The sequence below is a fragment of the Hyperolius riggenbachi genome, chromosome 9, assembly GCF_040937935.1.
Source record: "Hyperolius riggenbachi isolate aHypRig1 chromosome 9, aHypRig1.pri, whole genome shotgun sequence".
Classification (NCBI taxonomy): Eukaryota; Metazoa; Chordata; class Amphibia; order Anura; family Hyperoliidae; genus Hyperolius; species Hyperolius riggenbachi.
The window spans coordinates 164,794,897-164,812,619 of NC_090654.1; the positions used below are offsets into that span (position 1 = coordinate 164,794,897).

Consider the following 17,723-nt stretch of genomic DNA (forward strand, 5'->3'; position numbering starts at 1 on the left):
ATACACAATATTATTAGATTAATACATTACACTTCCAACCCGCCCCCCCCCCCCCCCAAAAAAAAAAAAGATTGTAAAAAAAAAATCAGCTTCAAATAAATGAATAAATAGTTGCCTTAGGGACTCAGCTTTTTTCAATCTATATTTTATGTGGGAAAACTAATTTTACTTTGTAACATAGGGGCGGCTTGTAATTATGGCCAGAACAACAACAAAAAACCCCCAGAAAAATGACACCTATATTTCAAAATAATATATTGTCACCATACATTGTGATAGGGACATAATTTAAACGGTTTAATAATCAGGACAACTGGACAAATAAAATGTGTTGTTTTTATCCACTGGAGAATGTTTAATTTAAAATTATAATGGCTGAAAACTGAGAAATAATGATTTTTCCCATTATTTTTGTATTTTTTCCATTAAAACGCATTTAGAATAAAAAAATTTTTTAACAAAATGTACTACCCGCAGAAAGCTTAATTGGTGGCGAAAAAAACGAGGTGTAGATAATTTTCCTTGTGAGAAGTTGTAATAAATTTATTAGGAAATAAAAGGGAGGAGCACTGACAGGTGAAAATTGCTCTGGTCCGTTAGGGTAAAAACCCTTGGGGGTGAACTGGTTAAAATATATATATATAAATCATTGCCCTTCCCCCAATAAATAATTATTTTACGGTCAGGAAAATGTACCTTTTGCTGCCTGTCGTGGGGCTATTGTTAAGCCACTGCATACAACAATGAAGGAGGATGGGGATAAATAGGTATATTGCTTTTATAACAAGCACTTTGTGGTGCAGAACTCAAAGACCATCTCTTTGTTTTATATGTTTTGTTTGGGTCTCCTTTCCAATCTGCTTTTTAGGAAGTCACTTGAGGAGTATATTAGGATCCTTATGTACCCTTCTATTATCCAGAAACAATTATAGTATAGATCTTCAGTGCAGGAGAGTTAGCACTAAGTCACGGCACATTAAAGATGAAAACAGTGTGTGAAGGAAGTACAGAGAGCCAGGAATATAAACTTAAGCCGGTATGCGGCTGAATTTACCTCTAGGAGGCAGAGCTTGTCAGCTGAGATTAATATGATGCAGCCTCAACGGCTTGGAGAATTGTCCAACGCTCGCAAGAAATGTGTCTGTGTAAATTCCTTTCACTTGTGCTGAGCTCAATCTAGATTCATCATTTTGACACGTAGCTAAGTTATATTCCACATTAGTGTTAATATATAGGATTACTTATATACACATCTTATTTATGAAGATAAAATGTGAGGTCCCATGGGATGTTCATGGTACGTTTTACAGATACAGATTGCAGGGAACTCATATAAGAATATCTTCACATTTAGCAGGAAGCAGTGTGTGTATCAGCGTCTATGCAGAGAAGGAGACTGGCGGCAAGTGAGCAGCGATTGGAACGCTTCCCTGCGCTAACTCTGCAGTCGGAGGGGGGAGCACGAAGGGCGGCCCGGGAGAGGAAGGGAAGGAGAGATTGGGCTGCCCTCCCCGCGGCTGACTCCCCCCTTCATTACAGCACCCCCCTCCCTCAGCGCACAGGGCGGCTGCAGGGGCCGCATGGCCCTAGAAACGGGCCTGGCTCACAAAATTAATTTCGAGCCCAGACCTTTAAAGTAAACCTTTCACTTTCTGATATATAATAAACTAGATGTTAAGCACACCTGCACTGGGGGTTCTCCAGTGCCCCATAACTTTGGTGTCTCCTCAGCATAAACAGCCTCCTCTTCATCTTTATGGTCCCCCCCCCCCATATTGTCATAGACTGTGCATGCAATGCTGACCCTACCAGGAAGCCATCTGAATCATATGATTCAGGTGGCAAAATCTAGGGGCATCAGAATGGCCACAGTGGAGCACAGTTACCTAGTCCAGTGCCAGGTCCTCTCCTACCCTTCAAGGGAAGAGGAGGAAAGGACCCGGTACTAGACTAGGCATTTGTCCCCAGCTGCGGACGCTCTGCCATTCAGATGTCGCCATCACCACCCCCCTGATACTTAAAGCGAGTTACACTATTTGTGTAGTTGTTAAATTACAAGGAGCCGCGATGGTCACATGGGCCTCCATGGCTTTCCACAAAATACATATATTTTAATGCTCTACATTAGTTGACGGGAGATGGAGTATTTACATTTAAAAACTGTTTGCCTACACAGAGACACAAAGCATGTGACAGGCATCTGAAGTGATAGTATACCATCCCTCAATCTGACATTACTCTGGCATTTGACAAGTTGTCACCCATTAGGAAAATTTGATAAAAGCACTCATTCAAATATCACAAAAACCTAGGTCACAATTTTATGGGCTGCCAGTGTCAAAATAGCCTAATAGGTTAATGTAGGACATGGCTAGACATGTCCTAAAGCTCTGTGCATCATTCTCTTAGGCCTCATTTACCTTAGGCAGTGCGTATGGCCGTGCGTTCAGGACGCAAGCGCACCCGATCACACGCCATCCATGTTGCCGTGCCTTGCGCTGCTAATCCCATTCATTACAGTATCTATGCAGCAGTGTGATAGCACATTGCATAGTCTGAGCATCAGAAGTGCTCTCTAGGCACTTCTGAAGTTCCAGCTGATCACATACTATACACGCTGCCGAAATGGGCATGGCAGCCCCTATAGTGTGAACGAGGCCTAAGAGTCCTTTTCCACTAAGAAACACAATTGCAGTGCAATCACATCTTTTTCTATTACCACTACCGTTATTCTGCCACGATCCAATAGGTGGACAGCATGATTTGTGATGGGATAAAATGTTAGGAAAATGTTTTGAATTGCCAGATTGGGAAAAAATTGCTCAGTGGTGTAATTGCTATTTTATTTTCATGCTCAAGTGCTTGAAAAGCGCTCAAGTGCATGAAAAATGCAGGAGGACAACAATTGCGATTGGCAAAAATCGTTTCACAAACACATCACACAATGGAAATGTTCACCGTGGATTTCATGACTGTAATTTTTAAGCACCTGGCGTTTTTACGATCTGCAAGAGATCGGAATAAAATCGCAAAACACTTCCAGTGGAAAAGGGCCCTTAGGGCTGGTTTACACTGAATCAGTTGCTGTTATGATTTGGGCTACATTTTGTCACAGTGAATGTTAGGGGTGGGTGGTCATTTTGGTTCCAGTTTCTCAGTTTGACATAGGCCCAGTGCACACTGAGCGGTTTTTGGAGCGATCCGCCGGCCGCATCCGCCTCTAAAAACGCTTGTCTAATGTATTGCAATGGGATGGTGCACACCGGCGGTTTGCGTTTTTTGCCAAGCCGCAAACGCGCCTCCTGCTGCGCGTTTGCGGTTTTCGGAAGCGCTTCGTCCTCAATGTAAAGTATAGGAAAAACGCAAACCGCTCTGAAAAACGCTAGTTCAGAGCGGTTTGCCAGGCATTTTTGTTACAGTAGCTGTTCAGTAACAGCTTTTACTGTAACAATATGTGTAATCTGCTACACAAAAACGCACGCAAAACCGCTAGGTATGTTTAGAAAACCTCTCTAAACATACCTAGAATCGCTCTGAAATCAGCTCCCAAAACCGCTAGCATATTGCGGATCTGCTAGCGGTTTTGGTGTGCACTGGGCCATAGAGAACAACATTTTTTTATGATCAGTGTTGCGGGGGGGGGGGGGGGGGGGGGATATTTGCGCTGAACATGCTTTACTTTAAGGTAGCAATCAATAGTGCGATCATTCAGGATTGATTGGGCCCTCCAGCTTCTGTTTGTACAATACAACCAAAATAATCTGATCTAAGATGTGATTGTTTCTCAAAAAAATGTACTGTTATTGGGCACCTTAAAGGGACCCTGGGCCGTGGCTAAAAAAATGAAATATGGACTAGCCTGGGGCTTCTTCCAGCCTTTGGTGGTCCCTCTGCCGTCTCCAGTAAAGTGTGCACGCCATCACGCCAGTCACCGCAAGAGTTATGCGCATGTGCGGTTCTCTAAAGACTAAACCGCGCATGTGCAGGACTCTTACGGCAAACGGCAGCAGTAGTCGCCGGATTACTGGAGACGGCATCAGGACCACCGAAGGGAAGAAGAGAATGCTGGGGGACCTTGTGGACAACAGGGGGCTGGAGGAAGCCCCAGGTAAGCCCAAATTTCATTTTTTAGCAACTGCTCATGGTCCCTTTAAGTGACATATTTGATATTTCAATTAATTAACGAATGTGTCATCACGAGGAAGCAGACTTTGTGCATGAGACACTGAGGATTAGCACTTTTCTGAAACTAATGTGATATAGACGGTAAAGCCTTTGCAGCCTTGAGGGGGATACTCTGGTCCCTTTGGGAGATACACTTGTATTGTGTTAATTTTCTTGCTGATTATTGTTTTTAGACATTTTTTAAATTGGTTTTAATTAAATGAACAACGGTTGGCAATTTTCACTTTTTTCACTGAGTTTGTTTGTATATGCTCACGTGTGATATGCTTAGTAGATCATCATTGGCCCTTGTATCACTCTTCCTAGTAGGGTAAGGGCTTGGGTATAGGATAATACAGGCTCTTACACAAGTCTATAACATTATTGAAATGTTTATTTAAATGTAAATACAATGTACTTGTTATTAATAAAATTACTTTGTATCAAATTTTTTCTTATAAATATGTAACGATGAAATGTTACTTTTGAATATTTTCTGTTTTTATGTTTACCACTTGCAGCTACTGGGGGGTGCCTATCCAGAGGTACTGATAAACCTCAAGCTCAACTAAATATAGTCTGCGCTGAGACCACATTACAGAGATAGCTGAGTAAAGGTGCCCGTACATATACATTTTTCTGTTCAATTCCTAGCAGATTCAATCGATTTGCTGAAAATCAATTGACCCAAAATGTCCAATCGAATTTTGATCGATTTTGTAAAAAAATCGATTAATAGTATTGATCGAATAGAACGAAAGATCAAGGTCAATTGGAGGAGAGGCAGGAACAGAGGTAGATTACTGGACCTTTGTGCCTCACTGCATCGAACGTGCAACTCTGCAGTTTGGTTGATTTTCAATAGATTGCCTGCCTGAATCTCTTGAAACCCTATTTGCAGTGTGTGGTAGGAATCAAATCCTCTCTGAATAAGATTCCTTTCATAGAGGAATCATTAGTTTTGCTACTTCGAGGACAATCCATAAGCGTAATGCCAGCTTTAGTCCTACCAGATTGATATTCCTCTCCCTTCAATCTCCCTTCAAAGCTGCAGAGGATGCCTCCAAACATGCCTGCAATGTCAGGCTTTCTTTTGTAAGAACCCAAACATACATGAATGTAACAAAAGAAGTGACACCGAGAGTCCAATATAGTGTAGTATGTACCAGTAAATGGATGATGATAAAAGAGTACAAATATATACTCACAAATCAGGGTTACCTCCAAGGCAACCACTGTATAGACAGCTGAGGAGATTAACCTGCCCCCACTCAGGTTTAAGAAGTCGCTTTCTATAGATAGGAAAAAAGGGGGTATACCCCTCCACCAGGGGTGGATACAAGTACTGCGTTGTAAACAAAGGGGCCAAAAGTATAAAAAAAGGCTAAAATTGTTAAAAATGCTTGGAAGGCAGTGGTGGACTTACCTCCTATAAGCAGACACAAAAACTGTAAATTTCATCAGACATAAATTTATTGGTATACTCCACAAAGTGTTGCAACGCGTTTCACAGGTATAGTCCTGCTTCTTCAGGCAATAAAAATAGGTGAGCACACAACTGAAAACCAGAGACAAAAGTGGGTGCATCAGATCCATACACTGTGCACATCATCATTTTTTGTTCACCAATTGCATCATTATAAAGCTGTCCACTAACGGTCCAATTTCTAGCGAAAAATCGTTCGAGCGATCAGAAATTCTCATTGGAAGTAAAATATTGTAATACATCGTTCACTACACCATCAACGAACCAATCTTTGCTTCCTATCTATCACAACCAACAAGAAAATCCAAATTTTGATTCGACGAAAATTCATTCGGACGACATTTTTTTCACTCGTTCATAATCGATTGTGTCCACCAATGGAGATTATTTGCAACCAATCCGATCAGAATTTCTGATCGCTCTAACGATTTTTCGCTAGAAATTGGACTGTTAGTGGCCACCTTAAGATTTGTAAATTATTCTTGTGATATATAGTGATAAAAATGTATATAACCTTGTAGTGTTAAGTGCTCATGAATGTGTCCTCATGTCACCAAGCATTTTTTCAGCGAAACAAAATCTTAAAACTAACTATATAAAACTAGACCTTAGGCCCATTACAGTAACGAGCGCTAGGCCTCAGCTCCTCTCAACTCCCTTTTCCCCCTGCCCCTTTCGTTACCGCCGCTGCCGACCGCCACATCACGCAAGCATGGCCAATGCGCCCGACCACCACACACACGCTCGCCACCCCCCCCCCCCCTTCACCGGCCCTCGTCCTCCTGTAATGTGTAACGTTCGTGTGCCACACATGTGTACAGGCAAAGCACAAGGACAGTGGACGCAGGGATACAGAGGTTTTATTGTATAGGATGTCAACTTGTAAAACACTTTAATATTGTTAATGGAAAATCTATGTGATTTACCTTTAGAAACTTGATACAGCTGTGGTCAAGGGGATCAATTTATTGACCCAAAATGTCCAATCGACTTTCAATCGCTCATCACTCAAGACAAACCCATCTGTACTGAATTTCCTTGGACGCCCTTGATTAGAGACTTGCCTATGTCCTGTGAAAAAGTAGCCAGTCAGCTAGTGACAGGGGGTGAATGAGCAGCCAAGGTGGATTCTTAGGAGAAAGCTTGTGCAGTGGCTGTGGGTGGCCTGGGACTGGCCTGTGTTCATACTGCCATTACTCATTTCCTGACAGGACTTCAGCACCTTCTCTTCTAAGCCAGGATGACAAGGTGACATGATTTAATCCTTTAGCTGCACGAAACAGCTGTCTCACTCATTATAATTTTATTATAGGAAAACATGTTTAACAAAGCAATGCCCATCAAAAAATAAAATAAACCGCTTTTCAAATTGTTCTGATGGCCTCTGTAACCAGGTTGGATTGTTTTAGTGTCCTCACATGATATACATTCTTTAGGCTAAGTAGCATGCAATTTTTGTATGCCTGCGTGCCGCTGTCTTGCCTTCAAGCATGCTCCAAGCCTGTCTGAAACCTTGGAGCATTCCCTAAGCAGCTCTCTAGGCCACCTTGACTGTCCTAAATATGATGCATGACTTACTGACCGTTATTGTGTGGCATATTTATAAATGTACTGTATAAGTGTGTCCTAGTATACGGCTGTGTGACGTGTTCTGTTATTACTGCACTTCTCAGGGCCAGTGCATACCAAAAGGCGCTATTTTAATCGCAAACGCTCAGTGCTTTTTGAAGAGATTTTTCAGAGCGATTCTAGGCATGTGCCTAGTGATTTTCTAATCATGCTTAGTGACTTTTGGAGCATTTTGGTGTAGCGTTTTTATTTTTTGTTACAGTAGAGCTGGAACTGAACAGCTTCTGTATCAAAAACGCTTAAAAATCGCGCTTTTCTGGCACTTTTCAGAGCGATTTTCCACTTTGCTATACTTAATATTGAGACTGAAGAGCTTCAAAAATGCTGCAGGACCCACGTTTGCATTTGGGTGAAAATCACATGGCTCTGGTGTGATCCATCCCATTAGCCAAGCGCTTTTCAAAGCGCTAGCATTTTTAAAAGTGCTCAGAAGCGCTCTTGGTGTGCACCAACCCTCAAAGCATTTATAAGGGTATTTATTGAGCTACAGTACAGAACAGTTCAGCAGCAAAGCGCAGCATTGAGCCAGAGCTAAAATAAGGGCATTATTCAAAACATGAGAATGATTTTTGAGGCGCCTGGAGATGGCAGCCTCGGCAGCTTGCTCTGTCTTTCTATGTTTGTTTTATGTATTTTTGTTTTTCAACATTGCCTTGTGCAACCCAACCTGGATAACCTTCACCAGTGAACAACTACTGAGCATTCGGAACTTAGCTAAATATAATCTACCTCTGGATATTTCATCTACTCTTGATCTTCTGGGGATTCTGACCAGTGGAGCTACAGTGCTGAACCAGGCAGTGAGGCTTAGAAGAAGAGGCAAACGCTCTGGGATCCAGACTCGCTTTCGACGCAGAGGACTGCGCTCTCCACTACCTGGAATCATACTCTCTAATGTCAGGTCCATATGCAACAAACTAGATGAGCTTCAACTACTGATCAGAACAAAGAAGGACTTTTATCTCTCTGCGGCTATTTGCTTCACAGAAACTTGGCTATCTGAGCTTATTCCAGACAACGCTCTGCCGATTAATGGATTTACACTCTACAGATCTGACCGGGACCCACTTACTTCTGGCAAAACCAAAGGTGGAGGACTCTGCTTCTATATTAATGATAGATGGTGCATGGATGTTACAGTTATTAAGAGGACATGCTCGGCTGGGCTGGAAACACTCTTCATAAACTGCAAACCCTACTATTCACCCCGTGAGTTTTCTTCATTTATTTTGGCTGCTGTGTACATCCCTCCACAAACATGTATGCAGCCTGCGCTCCAAGATCTCACAGATCAAATCACTGAGGTGGAAAGGGAGTACCCAGATTCTTTTTTTATCATACTAGGGGATTTCAACAGTGCTAACCTTTCCAAAGAACTCCCCAAATACAGGCAACACGTCACAAGCGCAACTAGAGAAGGTAAGACACTTGATCACTGTTACACTACGACTAAGGACTCATATCACTCTGTCAGCAGGGCAGCTTTGGGGAACTCTGATCATGCTGTTATACAGCTTATCCCAACATACATCCAAAGACTAAAAACTGCCAAACCTGTAGTTACCACAATTAAGAAATGGACTAGTGAAGCTGTAGAAAAACTGCAGAGCTGCTTTGATTTAACTGACTGGAATTTATTTAAAGAATCCTCCAGTGACCTAAATGAATACACTGACGCTGTGACATCATATATTACCTTTTGTGAAGAGTCCTGCATCCCCACAAAAAAGTGCACCAGGTACAATAACGATAAACCCTGGTTTACATCACATCTTAGGAAGCTGCGCCTCGACAAACAAAGGGCACATCGTACAGGCGATAAAGTCCTCTACAAAGCTACGAAATACAAACTGCAGAGAGCCATTACCGACGCAAAAAAAGATTATTCACAAAAACTCGAGAAAAAATTTTCTAACGCCGACTCATCCACAATATGGAAATCTCTACATGAAATTACCAGCTACAGGAGGAAATCTCCTCCCCCCTCACTACATAACCTGCAGCTTGTAAATGAGCTGAATACATTTTATTGCAGGTTTGACACTACCAACAAAAGCCAAACACAACAAGTCAATTTGCATCTCTGCCACAGGCAAACTGAACACTCTTCCTGCCAGCCAACGTCTCCACCCCCTGCGGTGCCTCAGCAACTACACAACACAGGAGGCCAGACACAATCTATTGACCTGTCCCCAGATGTGCATGCTCTAACAATATGCCAATCAGATGTAAACAGACTCTTTAAAAAACAAAACACCAGGAAAGCAATGGGACCAGACGCTGTGTCTGCGAAATGCTTGAATCTCTGTGCCGACCAATTAGCGCCTGTATTTACAGACATATTCAAAGCATCTCTAGAACTCTCAATTGTTCCTGCCTGTTTTAAAAGCGCAACTATTGTACCAATAAAAAAAAAAACAAAACCTGCATGTTTAAATGATTACAGGCCTGTTGCGCTGACATCACTGGTCATGAAAGCATTTGAAAAACTGATAATGACTTATCTGAAATCCATCACAGATCCCCTGCTGGACTCTTTGCAATTTGCCTACAGGCCTAACAGATCCGCAGACGATGCCGTGAACATGTGTATGCATTATGTACTACAGCATTTAGATATCCCAGGAACCTACACCAGGATTTTATTTATAGATTTCAGCTCTGCATTTAATACCATAATTCCATCACTGCTGCACAGCAAGCTCTCCCAGCTACATATACCTGAATCCCTCTGCAAATGGATAACCGACTTCTTAACCGACAGAAGACAGCGTGTTAGACTTGGTAAACTCACATCAAGCTCTCTGACAGTCAGTACTGGTGCACCCCAGGGCTGTGTGCTTTCCCCACTGCTGTACTCACTTTACACCAATGACTGCATCTCCACAGATCCATCTGTTAAGGTTCTGAAGTTTGCAGACGACACAACAGTTGTTGGTCTCATTCAAAACGGGGATGAGTCTGCATACAGGCATGTGGTGGGACAGCTTTCCTCCTGGTGCAGCAGCAACAACTTGGAACTAAATGCTCTCAAAACCATGGAGATGATAATAGACTTTAGGAGATCTCCCCCCCAGCACCTCCCCTTAACCATAAATGGATCCACAATAACCCAAGTAGAGTCATTCAAGTTTCTTGGGTCCACGATCTCAAACGACTTAAAATGGGACAACAACACTGCCACTATTGTCAAGAAAGCACAACAGAGAATGTACCATCTACGGCAGCTGAAAAAGTTTGGCCTACCTCAAAATCTAATGGTGCAGTTCTACACTGCAATCATCGAATCAACCATAACATCATCTATGACTGTATGGTTCGGCTCCTGCTCAGCATTAGAAAAGGGGAGGCTGCAGCGCATCATCCGATCAGCGGAAAGGATAATTGGCTGTAGCTTACCTTCCCTGCAGGCTCTTTACACTAGCAGGTGCAGAAAGAGAGCAACCAAAATTGCCTCTGACCCCTCTCACCCAGCTCACTCCATCTTCCAGCGCATGCCTTCAGGAGTAAGATTCCGGTCAATCGCTACCAAAACCTCTAGACACAGGAACAGTTTTTTTCCTCAAGCGGTAGCCATACTTAATGCTGAACCACGTTAGAGCTGCTAGGACTGAAAGTAATCAGCACAGAACTAAACATGAACAATTCTCACATTGCTTACTGCCACTATACTTATAATGTCCTTAACTTGTAATATTCACACTGTCTGTCCTTGTATTGTTTTTGTTTGTGTTTGTTAAGCAACTGCCAAGACAAATTCCTTGTAGGTGAAAACTTACTTGGCGAAAATAAATTGATTCTGATTCTGATTCTGATTTCAAGCAGTGATAATCAGCATGAAGATTGTAAAGTGAGATTAGCTTTATCCCACTGACAGGAATTGGCATCACCTTCAGGGTAGAGATACCAATGCAGAGTCTTTATATCTATAGATACATTCCTGTTCTGAGCTTTGCATGGAGCAAGATTCCAGAATTATGTTAATCACAATTTTTGAAAATCCTTGAATTCAAATTTTTGATCCTTGAATCCAAAAGACACATTCTACTGGTGTAATATAAATCTTAATTTGAATGGTCCTTGAAGGTTTCCACATACATCAGGGATGTTAAACTCCAGTCCCTGAGGGCTAAGGTCCTCACACATTTTTGCCACAATTCAAATTGATGGAACTGAATTAGGAAAGGTGTGGTTCATCAGGTAGAACTCATTTCTCTGTTTCTCAGTCCATCCTAAACACTGGCATTGATATGGCCTTTGAGGACTGGATTTTGACACCTGTGACATACATGAAGAAATGCAGACTTATGATGAGACAGTTCTTTCAACTAATGAATACCATCTATCCGATCATGCAGGGGATTAATAATGAACTAGTTAACACTATCAAGAAAGACCAATGTTATCCTTGTATTTCACGGTGAATAACAATTCACCAGACATACAAAGTAATCCTCTCATGAATGAGTATAACATATATAATTTAGGATGCTTATGTCAGTAATAGGTTTCTCCGTGGAAGCATTGTCTCTTCTTCTCCTATTATTAATGAAAGTGTTTTTGTGTCACTTCCAATTTGCTCAGTTTGAGCTTTTCTGTCCTTTCCTTTGGCCGTTAATTCTTTATGTTATCTCCTGCCTTATCTTCCAGCCGTGGGCTGTGGTTTCTCCTCGCCTCTTGATTTTTTCATTTCGTTTAAGTTTGTAATTCTCCAGACTGACCACTGGGACTGTCATTATACATTTCAATAGATGTGATAAACATGATATTTGAAATGTGAGCTGATTACTTTTGTGAGCAGTTTTGTTAAGGATTTGACACCCATAAATAAAGGTGTATCTAAGTTTAAATGACATTCACAGATACGTTTTCTCATGAAATTACACGTATCCTAAATACTTTTGTTTCATCCTTTTTAACCCTACTCATCTGAAAAACGTGCAGCTAACACTTGCAGCTAACAAGGGTTCTACCATTCAAAGTAACCATCAAATCGGTTTATACTTACTTTCTGTATATATATATACACACACACACACAGTGGGGTGCGAAAGTTTGGGCAACCTTGGCAATGGTCATGATTTTCCTTTATAAATCATCGGTTGTTACAATAATAAATGTAATTTAAATATATGATATAGGAGACGCACACAGTGATATTTGAGAAGTGAAATGAAGTTTACAGAAAGTGTGCAATAATTGTTTAAACAAAATTAGGCAGTTGCATAAATTTGGGCACCACAAAAAAAAAAGAAATGAAATCAATATTTAGTAGATCCTCCTTTTGCAGAAATTACAGCCTCTAAACGTTTCTTGTAGGTTTCAATGAGAGTCTGGATTCTGGTTTAAGGTATTTTGGACCATTCCTCTTTACAAAACATCTCTAGTTCATTCAGGTTTGATGGTTTCCGAGCAAGGACAGCTCTCTTTAACTCACACCACAGATTTTCAATTATATTCAGGTCTGGGGACTGAGATAGCCATTGCAGAACGTTGTAATTGTTCCTTTGCATGAATGCCTTAGTGGATTTTGAGCAGATTTTAGGGTCGTTGTCTTGTCAAAAGATCCAGCCCCAGCGCTGCTTCAGCTTTGTCACTGATTCCTGGACATTTGTCTCCAGAATCTGCTGATACTGAGTGCAATCCATGCGTCCCTCAACTTTGACAAGATTCCCAGTCCCTGCACTGGTCACACAGCCCCACAGCATGATGGAACCATCACCATATTTTACTGTAGGTAGCAGGTGTTTTTCTTGGAATGCTGTGTTGTTTTTCCTCCATGCATAACGCCCCTTGTTATGCCCAAATAACTCAAGTTTAGTTTCATCAGTCCACAGCCCCTTATTCCAAATGTGCTTTAGCATACCTCAAGCGGCACTGTTTGTACTGTGGGCGGAGAAAGGCTTCCTCTGCATCACTCTCGCCTAAAACATCTCCTTGTGTAAAGTGCGCCGAATGGTTGAACGATGCACAGTGACTCCATCTGCAGCAAGATGATGTTGTAGGCCTTTGGTGCTGGTCTGGGTTGACTCTGACTGTTCTCACCATTCGTCACTTCTGTTTATCAAAGATTTTTCTTGGTCTGCCACTTTGAGCCGAAACTAGAACTGAGCCTGTGGTCTCCCATTTCCTCAATATGTTCCTAACAGTGGAAACAGATAGCTGAAATCTCTGAGACAGCTTTCTGTATCCAACCTCTAAACCATGACGGAGATCAATCTTTGTCTTCAAGTCATTTGAGAGTTGTTTTGAGACTGCCATGTTGCTACAATTCAGAGAAAATTTAGATAGGAGGGAAACTTACAATTGACCCCCTACAACACTCTTTCTCATAATTGGATTCACCTGTGTATGTAGGTCAGGGGGTCACTGAGCTTACCAAGCCAATTTGAGTTCCGATAATTAGTTCTAAAGGTTTTGGAATCAATAAAATGACAACAGTGTCCAAATTTATGCACCTGCCTAATTCTGTGTAAACAATTATTGCACACTTTCTGTAAATCCAATAAACTTAAAGGGACTCCGAGCTCAGAGTAAAAATAAAATTTGAACTTACCCGGGGCTCTCTCCATCCCAGCCCTGGTCGGGACGTCCCACGCCGGCCTCCTGGCTCTTCTCCCGGCGGCTGTCCGCATAGCTCGGACAGGCCGGTCCCCCGGGCGACACTGGCGAGTGTCGGGCCTTCTCCTTCTGTATACGTCACGAATGACGTCACACCGCGCATGCGCCATGCTGTCACGCCGGCCGCCGTCATGACGCGCGGCGGCCGGCGTGTGACGTCATTCGTGACGTATACGGAAGGAGAAGGCCCGACACTCGCCAGTGTCACCCGGGGGGACCGGCCTGTCCGCGCTATGCGGACAGCCGCCGGGAGAAGAGCCAGGAGGCCGGCGTGGGACGTCCTGACCAGGGCTAGGATGGAGAAAGCCCCGGGTAAGTTCAAATTTTATGTTTACTCTGAGCTCGGAGTCACTTTAATTTCACTTCTCAAATATCACTGTGTGTCTCCTATATGATATATTTAACTGACATTTTTTATCGTAACAACCAACGATTTATACAGGAAAATCATGACAATTAACAAGGTTGCCCAAACTTTCGCACATATATATATGTTTTTATATGTACATACACACATAAATACTTATTCTACCAGCAGGGTAGACTACAGACGTTTGTTGCTGATTGCACTAGTAAAAGTAAGTCTAGCTGTGTCTGACGTTATTTCGGCATCAGTGCGTTGACCTACTTGTAACTTTCATTTTTATCACTCAGAAGTTTCGGGAGAAAAGCCTAATCCAGATTAGTTTGTCAGGTTTGAAGCTGTGTCTGCTCATACTTCAGCATATGTATTACTGCAGACGCATGCTTTATAGACACCATGTCATGTGCTGTAGGAACGAACAAGTTGAGAGTTTAAATAACAGAGAGAAAATACAATTTGTTGCATGAAAACGGGATAATAGTGACTAGGCATTCATTCATCGTTTTTGTCACTGCCTTACCACACATCACACTTTTTGAAATGGGAAAGAGACATAACGTTTTGTGCACACATATTTAGGCAAAGGACACGTCTTTTTTGCAACATATTTGTGACAACCATAAAGAATTCACGTTTAAAGGTCAAATGTTCATACCCTTGCACAGGGCTGTTTTTATGCATAAGCAAACCGAGCAGATGCCTGGAGTAACATCTGTAGGAGGGGACATCACAAAGCTATTGTTGGCACACTAAGCTTTAGGACAGGGGTGTCCAAACTTTTTAGGCCAAGGGCCATATCGTCGTTTTAGAGAATTCTAGGGGGTGAACTAGCAAAATTAAACACAATTTTTGCTGATTGCCGGTACAAAGGTACATTATGCCTGTGACATTTTGTCAAATAAAACTTTTCCATGGGAAATAACCCATATACCTTGTGCAGTTAGCACAGTGACAACTGCTACTCAGTGGCTGTTGCTGTTGCTAGCATAGTGGCGGCTGCTAATCAGTGGCTGCTACTGCTACAGCAGTGACTGATAACCGACAAGCAAACAATTCTCCCTCCAATTATTATGCCCCCCTTGTACCTCATGTCCCTCTAGTACCTCTTGTGTCCCCCTTGTGTGCCCCTGTGTCCTCCTTGTACCTTTTGTGTCCTCCTGGTGTCGACCTCTGTCCCCCTATGCCCTCCTCCCCCCCATGTTTTCCTCTGTGTCCTCTTCTATCCCTGTTTCCTCCTGTGTCCTCTTCTGTCTCTCTGTGTACTCCTCATGTGTCCTCCTCTGTCCTTGTGTGTCCTCTTGTGTCCCAAAGAGCTTACCAGGCTGAGGGGGCATTGTGCAGGCTGTGATCTCCTTAACAGAGAGCTGGATGAGATAGGCTCCCACATGGCGGTGCACAACCCTGCTAATCACGGCTGCCCACTTTGTTACTGGTAATGATGGTCTCATGAGCGGAACCGCTTCGCCATCATTGGGCCAATCACTTTATTCACTGGTACAATTGTATTTTCGAGAAGATCATTCAAATTGATAGAAAAAAAAATCATATTTAATTGATCCATAACACTGAAGAATCCAAACCATCCCTGATATCAAAACCAGTTGCAATCATATACAGTATATGGAAAAAAATTGCCATGCTGATTGATCAGTTCTTTAAGGAAACGATCATTCAGAATCGATTGGGCCCACCAGCTTCTCTGTTTTTTATACAATACAATCGAAAAATGATAATTTCCCAAAAATTACACTGTTAAATGGGCGCCTTTACTATTTATGACATTTATAAATGTATCTAAAAAATATGAGACAAAAATGTAAAAATAGTTATATGGTGCATTTTATTAATCTGATCGTTTCTTTCCTTTGTTTATAGGAAAAAGTAGAGTATGCCTTCCTCATCATTTTTACAATTGAAACATTTTTGAAGATTATAGCATATGGACTATTCATGCATCCCAATGCATATGTACGGAATGGGTGGAACTTGCTGGATTTTGTTATAGTAATTGTAGGGTAAGTGTTATTATTATTATTATTTATTTATTTATTTATTTATTTATTTAGACCAATCAGCCGCAACATTACTGACAGGTTAGGTGAATAACATGACCTGAGCCCCGGCGGGTCCATTGGCTTTAATGTATATGATTTCCGCACTTTGATTGGCTCAATAGGCTGCCTGTCAATTGACAGACAGCCTATTGGGTTAATAAAAGTGCTGGGATCAGGTCCATTAAAGCTACTGGACTTGCGGGCGGGCTAAGTAGGGCGGCTGTTATAAGCAAACAGCGCGAGATAGTTAGCAGCGCGTAGCATGCGCATAACTCGCACTCCTCTAATTAAGCTGCACTGCTTTAGCAGCGCAGCTTAACGAATCAACCCCAAGTTCCCACAGCAGTGTGTGTCAATGATCTACAGTGTCACACCACAGACTTATCCTCACATTGATGACACCTGATATAGAAGTTTATGTCCCAGATAACAATTATAGTGAATTTCTGCACACAACGATGCTTTTTAAAGAGTAACTGTCAGGCTGCAAAAGCTAATTTAAACCTCTATTCTCCTGTGTTAAACAGTTTAGAAGGAAGCCAAAAAGGCAATACTTAAGTTAAAAATCTCTCTTACTGTGATGTGTACTGAACAGCAAGGCTGTTATTCCCAAGCTCGTAAGGAGGCCGGCAGGACGCATAACAGATACCGCAAAGCATTCTGGGGCTGCCTCTTCTCCCCACTGCACTTCCTTGGGTCATCCCCTTCATTTCCCTATCACGCCCTAAGGCTGCTTTCACAGTGAGAAGTTACAGGCTCATGTTACAGCAGCTTCTAACAGCAGCCTAAACTCACAGCACTGAAAAAACACAGGGCACATGTTCCATTAGAGTATACTGCATGAGTCCGCCATTGTTCCTAGCCACATGGCTAATTAATATTCACTGCACAGTAGTGTTGTCCATTAGGATCTTTTTTGTGAGTCGAATCATCAGGAAGCAGGGAGGATATGACATCACAATTGGCTTCATAGGAGACAGACAAACATGGAACCTGCCATGAGCTGTCAGGAGCATCATTCTCTGCAAATACTATATAAAAATTCTGTGAAATCCAAACGTGGACAGAGAAAAGCATATGTAATGTAATATATGAGCCAATATTTAGCTACTGATATATGTGTTTTTTTTCTCTGAGACCCTATACCTAACAGCTCCTCTTTAACTATGAAATGTGTTAGTTGGAAATGTTTTTAAAACATCACTGCAACCTGTTAAATACATCAAAATAGTTTTACTTTTTTATTTTAAAAACGTGTAACTCTTGCTTTCCGAATAGTTATTGTCTTATATAAGCATGCAGGATTTATTTTATTGTGTAAACACAAAAAAAAAACATGCAGTATTTGTGGCCAGCAGTGAAAAGTTATCGAGCGTGAAACCCCTCCTGAGCCATAATGCTTCAG

At 41.9% G+C, this 17,723-nt stretch overlaps 1 protein-coding gene across 11 annotated transcripts in view; it reads left to right on the top strand.

Moving 5' to 3' along the window:
* The window catches only part of CACNA1D (calcium voltage-gated channel subunit alpha1 D), a 665,324-nt gene that overhangs the window by 264,309 nt on the left and 383,292 nt on the right, over positions 1-17,723 (top strand). For all 11 annotated transcript variants that reach the window (XM_068253651.1, XM_068253660.1, XM_068253661.1 and 8 more), the window contains exon 4: positions 16,140-16,279. In XM_068253651.1, the coding sequence (XP_068109752.1) occupies positions 16,140-16,279 (140 nt within the window). The remainder of the gene's footprint in view (positions 1-16,139; positions 16,280-17,723) is intronic.